The 12581-nt window shown below is 39.1% G+C and overlaps 2 protein-coding genes across 2 annotated transcripts in view; both read left to right on the top strand.

Moving 5' to 3' along the window:
* klhl2 (kelch-like family member 2) overlaps positions 1–3311 on the top strand; it is a 15182-nt gene extending 11871 nt beyond the window's left edge. The window contains exons 12-15 of the mRNA XM_032539897.1: positions 398–526; positions 698–838; positions 929–1072; positions 1642–3311. Coding sequence (XP_032395788.1) covers positions 398–526; positions 698–838; positions 929–1072; positions 1642–1670 — 443 coding nt within the window. The 3' untranslated portion in view covers positions 1671–3311. The remainder of the gene's footprint in view (positions 1–397; positions 527–697; positions 839–928; positions 1073–1641) is intronic.
* A 1179-nt stretch (positions 3312–4490) lies between these two features.
* Positions 4491–10546, top strand: msmo1 (methylsterol monooxygenase 1). The gene is made up of 6 exons (XM_032542153.1): positions 4491–4571; positions 6128–6421; positions 6528–6676; positions 7790–7916; positions 8114–8268; positions 9815–10546. Exons 2-6 carry the CDS (start codon positions 6167–6169, stop codon positions 10002–10004), a joined length of 876 nt encoding a protein of 291 aa, XP_032398044.1. The 5' UTR covers positions 4491–4571; positions 6128–6166; the 3' UTR covers positions 10005–10546.
* The last annotated feature ends 2035 nt before the right edge of the window (positions 10547–12581 follow it).

The raw sequence follows: 12581 nt of genomic DNA, 5'->3' as shown, positions 1-12581 counted from the left end.
AAAAAAACAGGAAAATAGCTTGATCAAAATGATTACAAGTAGACCCTTAATAATCAAAGCAAGCAAGCAAACTTTATTAAACTAGCTTAACAACTTTACAGAGGTGCTTCAGAGAAAGAAGGAAAGGGGAAAGAGACAAAGAGAAATTAGTATATAACCCAAGTAAAAGTTATAAAGTTGAGAAAAAGCCTAATAATTAAATAGCATAGTGCTAAAATTAAAATACCATAATATGTTTGGGTAAATTGCCTCAAAACCTTTCTATGTTTTGAGTTTTCCAAACTTTTATATTTCCTGCATCGCTACCATATTGTATTTTAACGTCTTTCTATTATTTTGTCCACCACAGTGCTACCCCTTATTCTGAGTTGCATGCATTTGTTGTGTGTGTTTTCAGGGATCCTGTATGCAGTTGGAGGTTATGATGGTGCGACCAGGCAATGTCTGAGTACAGTAGAAGCTTACAACTCTAAAAGCAACACATGGAGCTACATCTCAGAGATGGGCACGCGACGCAGTGGAGCAGGTCAGTGTGTGTTTGTGTGTGTGGCTCAGTTTTGACAAAGGTAATACAACTGACAGGCAAACCCTTCTCACAGATGTAACCATCGAAACAACAATACATAATTGATATATAAGGGAAATTCATGATAAGACAAGAACGGTGACCAGATTGTGTGTCCGATGTCTTCCTCAGGTGTTGGTGTGTTAAAAGGTTTACTGTATGCTGTGGGGGGTCATGACGGTCCGTTGGTGAGGAAGAGCTGTGAAGTTTATGATCCGGCCACAAACACCTGGCGGCAGGTAGCTGACATGAACATGTGTCGACGCAACGCAGGTAACGCAGCAAGTCAGTCCACCAGATATCCTCAGGTGCGAGGTGTTTGACGTCCATTCATCTTCATTGTGTGCCTTTTTGTGTTTTTAGGTGTGTGCGCTGTAAACAACATACTGTATGTGGTAGGAGGAGACGACGGCAGCTGCAATTTGGCCTCTGTGGAGTTCTACAATCCAAACACGGACAAGTGGACACTACTGCAGTCCTGCATGAGCACAGGACGCAGTTATGCAGGTGTGTAGGCTACAGATTGGAACATACATGTTGAAAACTTGTCAGGTCTAACTATTTGTAGCTAAACTAGAGTGAGAGATACATTTAAAAAAAAAAGGTTGATCTCTGAAATTGGGGCCTTTTAGTAATAGTAATACTGAACTCAATATTACTATTTTGTATCAACCTATAAGAGAATCGTATCGTAATTAGGGGATCAAGTTGTGTCTGCTTTTACTGAATTCTGTTATACGGGTAGATACCGGCACATCACTTTTGTCACTTTAACTAGTGCTTGTCACTTTTTTAACACCTAATTTTTTCCCGGGAATCAATAAAGCGTTATCTTAAAAAATACCTTATATTAGGAAAAAGTTATGTGCAGTGCATTGCTAGTATTACAACTATTTTCACTTTTAACCGTACTAGCAACAGTAACTATAGTGGACACAAAAACCTTTTGCTTTGATTTATTTCCATTATTTGTACATTCATACTAGACATTTTCAACATGTGCTATGTGTAAAAAAAGATATTAAGTGTGGCGATAGCAGTGCACCATCTTACTCTTTTGTTGTTTTTAACCACAGGTGTGACTGTGATTGACAAGCCCTTATGACTGCTCGTGAGACCTGCCGCTGATTTGGAGCAGAATGTATTCTCCTGCTGAATACTGATCTTGGATCTGTCTCTGATGCCTATGCTCCATTGTTGGGCAGCATTAGCACAGGCACTGACAAAGATGAAGAAAATGACAAGTTTTGTGGATGAGGATGATGATGAAGATTTTTTGCACTTACCTGAAAGGGGGAGCTGTAACAAACGAGGGGATCTAACCCGTGTTTGAATCCCCTCCTGGCAGGACTGCCGCTAGCGACTGGACAAACCAGTTTAAAGCAGCACTGCACCACTGCAGTGTCACTGAAACGCTACTGATATGAAGCTACTATAACTGCTAGTTAATTTAACATTAGTAATGTTAACATGAACCAGCTCTGAGAAAGACCACTGATCTAATCAATGGGAGATGAGCAGAAGGACCTGAAATCTTTGTTTCTCCTTCGTTTTTATCCTGAAAGGTGTGTGTGTGTGTGTGTGTGTGTGTGTGTGTGTGTGTGTGTGTGTGTGTGTGTGGTGGTGTGTGGGTGTGTGTGTGTGTTTGTGTGTGTGTGTGTGTGTGTGTGGTGTGTGTGTGTGTGCGCAGCGCGTGTGCGTGTCGCGTGCGCGTGCGTGTGCGCGCGTGCACGCAAGCTCTTGCGTTTAAAGGTGCACCTTTGCTTGCACATGTGAGCATGTCTGTCTGTGTGCATCTGAGTCTCTGTGTGGTGACGCCTGGTCTGATGCCGTAGAAACGCACTCTGTCTGACCTTTTACAGTGTTGCATTGTGGCTGTTCAAGAGTGCCTCTATGTCAAATTACACCCTGCTTTCCATCTTCTTGCCCTTTCTTGTGCCTCGAGGACTGTTACTGGACAGAGCACAGCTGGACTCAGCAGCAGTTCTGGGGTACATTGGAGAGCTGACTCTAGATCGGTGGGGATGTGTCGGTTGCATTAGCCCGCATGAATTCAGAACAGCAACGTGAGAAGCAGCTGCAGAAAATGTACATTTCTTCTTCTAAAAAAAAACAGACTTTAACTGGAGCACTACTTTTCTGGTAAAGGAGAAGAGTCATTCATGTTGCCAAAAACAGTGACCGACAGAGAGAGGAGCTGTTTACGATGAAAAACAGTTGGATGTATCAGTGCTTTACTGTCACCCGGCAGCCATCTTTGCTGTGGTTGTAACCACTAATGACAACAACAGCCTGAACTCACTGCATGCTCCCCAAACTCTAACCTACTATCTTTCAACAGTACCCTCTTCCTCCTTGGTGTAGCAACCTTATTAACTACTGCACACATACTGACGTACTATGAATGTGCCAATTTTAAAATGTCTCTTCATTTCTGTCTCTCTTTGCTACTTTACTAATCTGTTCTCTTCTTCTGGAAAGTGACCAAACCTACTCTTGACTTTCTGTTACTTCAGTATCTCTCTCTTCCCTCTGTTCTTATATTGAAAAAACTGCTCTAATAGTTACTGGTGTCGTTGTTTTCTTGTCAGTGTATTGAGGAATGTCATGTAGGCTAATGACTTTGAAAGTGTTTCATTACTTGTTTTATATTATCATTAATAAATAGGCTTCTTGTATTCAAAGCTGTGAAATGACGTAACCTGTTTTTAAAACTTTGCCAAATCAGTAAAACGTTGAAATGGAATATGCTGTGTGTGGTATTTTAATAATTATACGGTGATTAATTTATTATAGTTTTGCCAGTCACCATTAGTGTCCGGTAAAGCTGGCATCATTTCTGTACATATAATTCTGCCTGTGTTTAGACAACATATAATATTTGGGAACTTATGCGGTGATGGAAAATGACTAATTACATTTACCCAAATACTGTACATGAGTACATTTTTGAGGTACTTGTATTTTACTTGAGTACTTCCATTGTAGGCTGCTTTATACTTCTGCTTTACTACATTTATTTGACTGCTTACTTAGCAACTTACGATTATACATGCAACACTTACTGTGATGATCCTATAAAAATGACAAACCTATACCTACAATTTTTATAAAGTACTGCATAATCGCCATCTCTATTAACATGCTGCTTAAATGTTAATGCATAAGTAATTGTACTATAATATGTAATAACAGGTCACTGACAAAATTCTAAAGAATACCTGGATCTTTGTACAGAATACCTCACTTGTACATACGTGTTTAAATATCTTTAATAAGGGTTGTCTACTTATAATGCAGTGTTTCTACTTGGGGTACTGCTACAGTACTGTATTGAACTTTATATTAAGAATTTGAAAACTTAATATTGTAGCAGTACAAGTTTCTTAAATTAATTAATCTTTAAAAGTATTGTTTTGAGAATTGGGTAGCACTAGTATAGAAAACGTTTAAATTATACTCAGTCATACGTATTAAGTGTTAAATATGACAAGAGCTGAAATACACCAATGATGCACGTTAAATGTACATACATTTCAGAAAACGGGGTACAGGGTTAAAAAAGGGGTAAGAAAACAAAACATCAGTTGAGTGGTTATTTAATTGTAAGTTATGTTTTTTTCACTTTTTACCGCAGTTTTTTTTGTTGTTGTCTCAAAGCCTTTTACAACATTTACAAAGTTGACATCGTAGTAGCCTATAAATTTAAGACGGAAGGCACACACGTATGACTCAAAGTTCTCCTGACCACCCCATCTCTTCCTTCATACAGTCCATTCAACACTTCGGAGATTATGAAAGCCGAGCTCGCCTCTGATAGGTCGTTGCTGTGGAAACATTCAGTCTGGCTATCATCGCTCCATCGCGCGGACCAATCAGGGAGGCCGCCCAGCCCTCCGACGTCAGTCTCCTCTCCTCTCGGCCAATCAGATTGTTCGACATGACTACTTCACCCGGCTGGCCGCCTCTTGCTCAGGTAGACTGGACGTAACGTTACCGTTGAAAGGTGAGAGTTTACTGTCGTGACTGTGAGCTGCAAATGTATTATTTTTAGTTGAAGTACATCTATTGTATATGTAGCTAGGAATAGAGACTGTGTTGGGCTTCGAGTTAAGACATGAAAAAACAAAATGCCGGGCTGAATTAGTGTCAGTGTCCGAGTATTAATGATATGGATGTGACGAAGTGTAGCTGTGAGCGTTTCTCTGCTAGTTCTGAGGTGTTTGAGCCTGTCAGCGGTGATTCTGCATGTTTCTGTGTAGAATTTATTGATTCAAATAGTATGTATCGTTGCCATGATTGCTGCCCTATGCACTTGGTATAGGCAACAGTGTTATGTCATAGTGAAGTACCAGTATTGTTGCTTTAAAAAAAGAAAAAAAACATTGACGCTTGTACAGTGGTGGAATGTAATTCATTGGCCAACATTTACTCAAGTACTGGACACTTTACCTACAGTCCCCTTTACTTGAGTATTTCCATTTTATATTTATAATACAGTAATACAATATCGGTTTATGACTGTGACATGGGCCATTCTGCTTAATGAGTACTTTAACCTTTATTGTGAAGCTAATAAAATGGTATTTGTACACTGTAGTTTTGTCACTTTGACTTAAGTAAAATATTAGAACACTTCTTCCCTCACTGCATCTATAAAATGAGTTAATATTAATGTTAATTTGTGGTAGCCTAATATATGCAGCGCGATCCTTTGATTTAGTTATGAAGCTATAATCACTTTATATAAATGCATACTATGATCTAAAATGAGTACAAGTTTTGTCAGTTTAGTGTAGTTGTATGTATTTCAGTGGTGGAGGGTTACATTTACTCAAGTACTACACTCAACTACAATTTTGTGGAATGTGTACATTCCTTGAGTATTTCTATGCGGTGCTACTTTTTTATTTATAGTTGAGTTTATTTACAGCTATAGTTACTTTGCAGATAAATAAGATTTGATGTACTGTATATTATATTTTAACATTAAATAAAGTGGTCTTTAGCTCCACATCGACTAACTGTGACATAAAAAACGTGTTTTTAATGTCATATATATCACTGTCAAAGGGGGCATTTTGCAAGTACTTTTAGTTTTGATATTTTAAGTAAATTTGCTGACAATGACTTTACATGGTTTTATTACTACTTTTACTTAATAAATGATCAGAGTATGTCTTACATTAGAGTCTATAACTAGTGTGTATTGTTTAAAATAGTATTTAGTTTACTAAATGCAGTTTGCTGATAATGAATGTAATTTTTATAACAACTAAGGACCACACAGTTTGAGATGTGATGAGATTAAGTCATATTATGCAATTACGTTCTTTTGCAGACTTTGATTATTTTATTGTTTTTCCTTTATGGCTCCTTTGCTATATTTAATCAAATAGACTGTTTTACTCACAATTTCTCTTCTTCATATTATCATTGTTTTTATTGATAACAAACTTGCAGTGCACCGACATGGCTGAGAATATTACCTGTCCACCTGCAGCTGTAATGATGTGGCGTGTCTGGGAGTTGTACATGTAACGCTGTGTTCCTGTTTCCCAGTCTTCTCTCCTGACCTGCAGTCACCTTGCATTGTCCATCATGGCGGTGAACGGCACGTCAGACATAATGAGCTCTGCCTACCTGGCGGTGGAGTACGTAGATGCGGTGTTGCCAGAAAACCCCTTCCAGCCCTCCCTGAAACACGCCTGGGGCTACATGCTGGATAACTACACCAAGTTCCAGATTGCCACCTGGGGGTCGCTCATTGTCCACGAGTTCATTTACTTCCTGTTCTGCCTGCCTGGTTTCCTCTTGCAGTTTATGCCTTTCATGCAGAAATACAAGATCCAACAGGTGTGTGTGGGTTTTTTGGTTGTTACAATTTCATTTTCAGAATCCAAGATGAATTTCCTTGTAAAATACCTTCTGTGTGTGTGTGTGTGTGTGTGTGTGTGTGTAGGACAAGCCAGAGACCTGGGAGAAACAGTGGAGATGTTTCAAGATGCTGCTGTTTAACCATTTCTGTATCCAGCTGCCGTTAATCTGTGGGACTTACTACTTCACTGAATTCTTTAACATCCCTTATGACTGGGACTCCATGCCACGCTGGTCAGTGGACGTTCAATAAAACACACATTAATGTGTCATATTCCAAGTTTCCTAGTTATAGAGTATTTAGACAACTGCTACACATCCATTTGAAAAAATCCAAAACAGGGTGGCTCTGCTTTATTTTGGTAGGAAGTTAAAGGTTCAATGCATGCCTGTGCTAACTATGATTATGGTAATGTCACTGTGACAGTTTCAGACAGAGAGTGTAGCTCTGCATAGCCTTAAAATGAATGCAGCCTGCAGCAATCCTTTCGAAAACAGGTCCTAAAAGGCTATTTTAGGTTACCCTTCACATGTTCCCCATGATGCCTTCATCATTCTGTTTCAGACTAGAAAATACATACATGTAAATCTGCTTTACTCTACAAGAAACAAAAGAACATTTTTTATTTTATTTTTTTTTTTTTTTAATCTCTTTAAGGTTAGTAGACTTGACAATAAATGTAAAAGTGTCATTTTTTCATTCATTATATAGCTGCTGATGGATAAAGTCAACCCATTTTGTTTGAATAAATCCACAGGGCTGGGAAATATGGTTGAAATTAATAGAGCATTATACAGAATATCTTTGCAATATACATGAGAAATGGAGATAAAACCACATATAAAATGGTCAAATGGAGGTTCTAAGCAGTTGTTTCTGTTTTACTGTTCAGATCAGAGAAAACCTTTAGATAAAACAAACAGTTGAGCAACTGCTTTTGTAAGTTTTAAATTACAATCTGCTTGTAATCATTATTTGAACAATATCATTTAAAAAAGATAATATTAATGCATTTATTTATGTAGCAGCTCTCACACACCAAATGCAGCTAAAAGCGCTATACAAGCAAAACAGAAAAAGCAGACACTTTAATTTAGACATCACTTCTTGCCCATACATACAGGATGTATGTTTTTGTGTCTTTTTGCAAACTCACCTTGCATTATCTGGTCATAAGTCATCCGTTGTGTGATGAAAAAGATATTTTTAATATAATCAATTAAGATTTTTCTCCTAGAAATGGCTTTTCATTGCCTGCCTTTGCCTTCACTGGGATCTGTTCATCAGCTGCGTTACTTGGGATAACTCAGTGTGCGATTCTTCTCTTTCCTGGTCTCCTCCTCCAGGCCCTACGTCCTGGCTCAGTGCTTGGGTTGTGCTATTGTTGAAGACACCTGGCACTACTTCCTCCATCGCTTGCTGCATCACCGCAGGATCTACAAATACATCCACAAAGTCCACCACGAGTTCACCGTGAGTAAAACACACAAGCGATAAGATGAATAAACTCAAACACAACACCCCCTGGTTGATCTCTTTACCGAAGAGTTACTTATTAAACATCACTGTTACCCATCACTGTTACATATGTTAAATAGTGGCAACCCACCCACACAAACACATACATGCACACTGTATGTCTTTATCACAGTGTTTCTGCCATCCCTCAGGCTCCGTTTGGCATGCAGGCAGAATACGCCCACCCTGCTGAGACACTCATCCTGGGAGCTGGTTTCTTTATCGGCATCATGATCTTCTGTAACCACGTGTTCTTCCTGTGGGCCTGGGTGTCCTTCCGCCTGCTTGAGACCATTGACGTCCACAGGTAGGACACGCTCTCTGTGTCATTTAGTCATTTTGCTGCTCTTTTCCTTCCCTCTCTGCAGGTACACCTCTCACAAACAGAGCTATGTTAGACTGTGTTTATTACTATGACTCAAGAGAGCAAACATTTACTTTAATTAAGCATTGGAGAGAAACAGAGCAGCTGTTACATCACTGATTACAATACACAATGAGATGATAGGTACTTGTGAAACTGCGCGGCTCTCGTTATGTTAACTCTGTCAGTAATGTATGAGGACGACCACCAGAGGGCCACAGAGAACACCAGATGTTACTGGCATGTTGTCAGGTCACATAGAACTCCTTTCTCTGGGGAAACATTATTGTAATATGTTGTTATTATTTTGGGATTACATAAAACATTTATTTAAAGACTTACATGTACATGAAGAAAAAAGGACTTAGTAATCACAGACTGTGGTGGCATAAACAATACTACAAACTCATGTCTTTTGATACACATTAATTAATACTTGCCTTTTCTTCAATTTGTATTAGTTTTATGGCCTTTTGCTTTTGCTAAATTTAATTTTAAATTAAAAAAAAATTTAATTTAATAAAAAAAAAGTTTACCCTGGTGCAAGCATTTTCCTGGTTTTAAATACTTTTGTAAAGGATTGTGCAACTTGCTTTTAGAAAGAGAACTAAAGTAAATATATTCAGAAACCAGTATTGATAAGTAAACATGAATAAGTCCATCATTTTGCAGACTCTGCCTTAATTTACACCATTTTCTTGCCTTTTTTGCAATTATGCCCACTGAAAAGACGGGACCTCATGAAATGACGTCACATGCCAAGTTGTATGCCATTATTGGCGTGTTATCAAGATGCATACTCACTTTTTAGTTATGTTGGCGTACATCACCTTGCGATAGTGTGTGAATTTACGCCGTAGCGAGTAGGATGAAAGGACGAAAATCTGCATTGGGAGGTTGGATGGTTTGGTGGATGGCTAAAACACAGGACTTTCCCCCAGAAGACCGGGCATTGTGTCACGCGGGTCACGTTTCCTAAGCTCAACCATCAGTTTCTTCTTTTCCTGAACCCATCCGGTTCTTCTTTTCCTAAACTCAACCCGCGTGTCACATTTCCAAAACTTAACCGTTGGTTTCTCCTCGCCAGAACTCGGCAAGTGCCGTGTATGCGTACGGCCGCTGTATACAGCGTAGACATACATGCAGATAGTTCAAAATGCGTACAGATAAAACGCCACTCGGCTTAAGAAAGTTGGCATGTATGTTTACGCAAAGTCATGATGTCATGTTGCACTGAAATAAAACAATACTTGTGACCCAAGTCTGCATCTTCATCCTCACATAGCCAACAGTGCAGCAGTGTTCAAAACCTACTAAGTCACAAATTATTAGTGGTTAAGGGAACAAATTCAGTGAAAAAAAAAAAACTAGCCATCTCTTGATATCCAAACATTTGTCTTTGTCTTGTTGGAAGGATGTTTTTCATAGAAAATATTGAATTGGTATTTTCTATGAATTCCCTTTTTATTCTTTTCGTGCCCCTTCTCAGTGGTTACGACATCCCTCTGAACCCACTCCACCTGATCCCGTTCTACGCTGGGGCCCGATTCCACGACTTTCACCACATGAACTTCGTTGGGAACTACGCCTCCACCTTCACCTGGTGGGACAAGCTGCTGAGGACGGACAACCAGTACAACAGCTACATGCAGAAACAGGGAGAAAAGAAGGAGCAGTAAACGGCGCCGCGCCTCTGTTCATCCACTCACCTGGATTGTCAGGAAGGAGGAAGATGCAGCGAGTTGGACAGACACACAAACACACAAACAGTGCTGCTTTTCCCCACACACTAAAGGTGTACTGATTCTGAATCGGACTGCATGTTGACTTCAGTCCGTCTCCTGTGCCTTTTGACAAAGTAATTCTGTCTGCTTCTGTCAACGACTGCTGGCTGAATAAAAAAAAATCAACATCCTCATTTTGATTTGTCACTTTGCTTGCTCATTGAATGAAAAAGAATTTTCAACCGTATGACTTTCTTGTGAAAGGCTTCCGTATACCTCTGAATCGCTGAGCACTTTAGCGCTTCCTCTTGAGTTACAGTGAGTCAGGGTGACATTGTGTTTTAGCCGCAGCTCAGTGGGAACTGTCTTAACTCAAGTCAAGTGTTTGATGCAAACCCATGTACACTTTTTTAATGAAAAGGGATTGGCTCGTACGGCTCTTCCAGGTTGTTTAAGTATATTTGATCTAAGACTGTACAAATAAATAAATAAATGCTGGTGGTTGTGTCAAGAAGTCTTATTGACAGAGTTTGATACAAAGTGAAACTGATCACGTCTTGATAAATGTGCCACTTCATTAATTAGATATTGTTCATTATTGACACATAATCCCAGTTCTACACAGAGGTCACTGATGGTTAAAGATGATTCTGTCTAAGATTAACATCCCAGATCTGAATGTTCTCTGAGGGTTGTTTTTTTCTCAGTAGACACTGAGAAAGTGGTTGATTTTGCGAGTGCATTTATTCTGTATAGGTTTTCCTTCATCTCCTCTCTGCTGCACTGTGGACACACCCCTACTGCTGCGTCAAGTCAACCAGCAGCAGCAGGTACCAAACCGGAAGTGAGGCAATTTTACATTAAGGACAAAAACTTAAAAAGTTAATAAACAAGAATAAATCAATGCATAACATGGGCCAACAACACTCTACGATGCATGAATAAATCGAATTACACAAATTACTTTATTATGTGTTCGACACACTTTATTTCTGTTGTGAGATTTGTTTCCACCAGCGTAATGATTTTGGGATTCATTTTTCATGAGTTGTATTTACTTTCCTACTCTGTAGTAGAAAAACACAAAGAATAGTAGGAATAATAGTTTGGGTTTGCAGCAGGGTTGCAACTGACAATGATTTTCATTATCAATAAATCTGTTGATTATTTTTAAGAATCAGTAAATGACAGAAAAATGCAATGTAAAATAAATCCTACTTTTTTTTATCATGGTCATTCTGATTTCTTCCTGCTTCGTTTCACAATAACACTAAATTTTGCAAATCTTGCAAATTTTGTTTCATTTTAGCATTTTTTTCCTTCTTCAAAATCTCCTTTCAAAAAGTCTGCTGCACGTTTTCTGTTACGGTGGGGGGTGAGGTGAGGTGAGGACCCAAATGCAATAGGCAGCAGGCAGGAGGGAGCTTCAGCACAGCTTTTATTGATAACACAACAGAGGAAAAAGGCAAAAAATCAAAAAGTTCCAAAAACCAAAACAGGCACAGGGGAAGGCGAAAACAAACGGGAAAACTCCACAAGGAACACTCACGAGGGATGACCAGGAAGGACCCACAGGGAGGGCAGGAACAGGCAATAAAACGCAGACTGGGGAAACTCCCAGGAAGGAGGAACTCGACGTTGGACAGCAACGGCACAAAATAATGGAGCACTAGACAAAGGGAACACAGAGGTTAAATACACAAGGTAACGAGGTAATGGGGCACAGGTGACACATCAGGTGAGTCACATTAGGGCGGGGCAGGACAATCAGACAAACAAAGCAAAGCTAGACAAGACAAGACAGGAAGCCATACTACCACAGTAAAACAGGAAACAGAACAAACAGACACAGGGGAACACAAGACAGGATCAACAACACAAGACTGGGGAGAAAACCGAGACAAAAACACAGGGAAGGCCAAATGGGAAAATAACCCCAAACAAAAATCCCACACCACAACAGTTTTCCCCTCTGACCATTTTATTTCTTAACAGTCTTTGTCAGTCAAGACCAACGGAGCAGATTATGAAATACAACTAAGTCCCAAGAAACTCCACAACCGCGACAGAAGCAGGAAGAAACAACATTGCGCAATAGTAAAATGAGTTTCAGCAATTCATTGCATTATTTTACATTCCATGAATACATGTTATGTCTGATTAGTTCATAATTTCTTTATTATTATTATAATAATAATTATTATTATTATTGTAGACATTTTATTTATATCTGTCCTACATATATATAATCGGCTTTTAGCAGTTGGATTGCAATTTAGTGATAACCAGTTTATATCTTTGGCACTTATTCATATTTAAAATTTCATATGTTATGTTTTATGTTTGTACTTACTGTATATAAAATATTGCCCTTTATCTTAGAAATAAAAAAACACAGACTTTGAGTCGAAAAATAAGTTCTTATTTTGAAAATTGTGACCGGATGTACGAATCTTCTGTCGGGCTTGCCTCTGGAAGGGAGTCTGCGCTCAGGTACAGCAGCGCATCACACAGAGAGAGAGAGAGAGAGAG

The sequence above is a fragment of the Etheostoma spectabile genome, chromosome 2 (genome assembly GCF_008692095.1).
Source record: "Etheostoma spectabile isolate EspeVRDwgs_2016 chromosome 2, UIUC_Espe_1.0, whole genome shotgun sequence".
Classification (NCBI taxonomy): Eukaryota; Metazoa; Chordata; class Actinopteri; order Perciformes; family Percidae; genus Etheostoma; species Etheostoma spectabile.
This window is presented reverse-complemented; position numbering and strand designations above follow the sequence as displayed.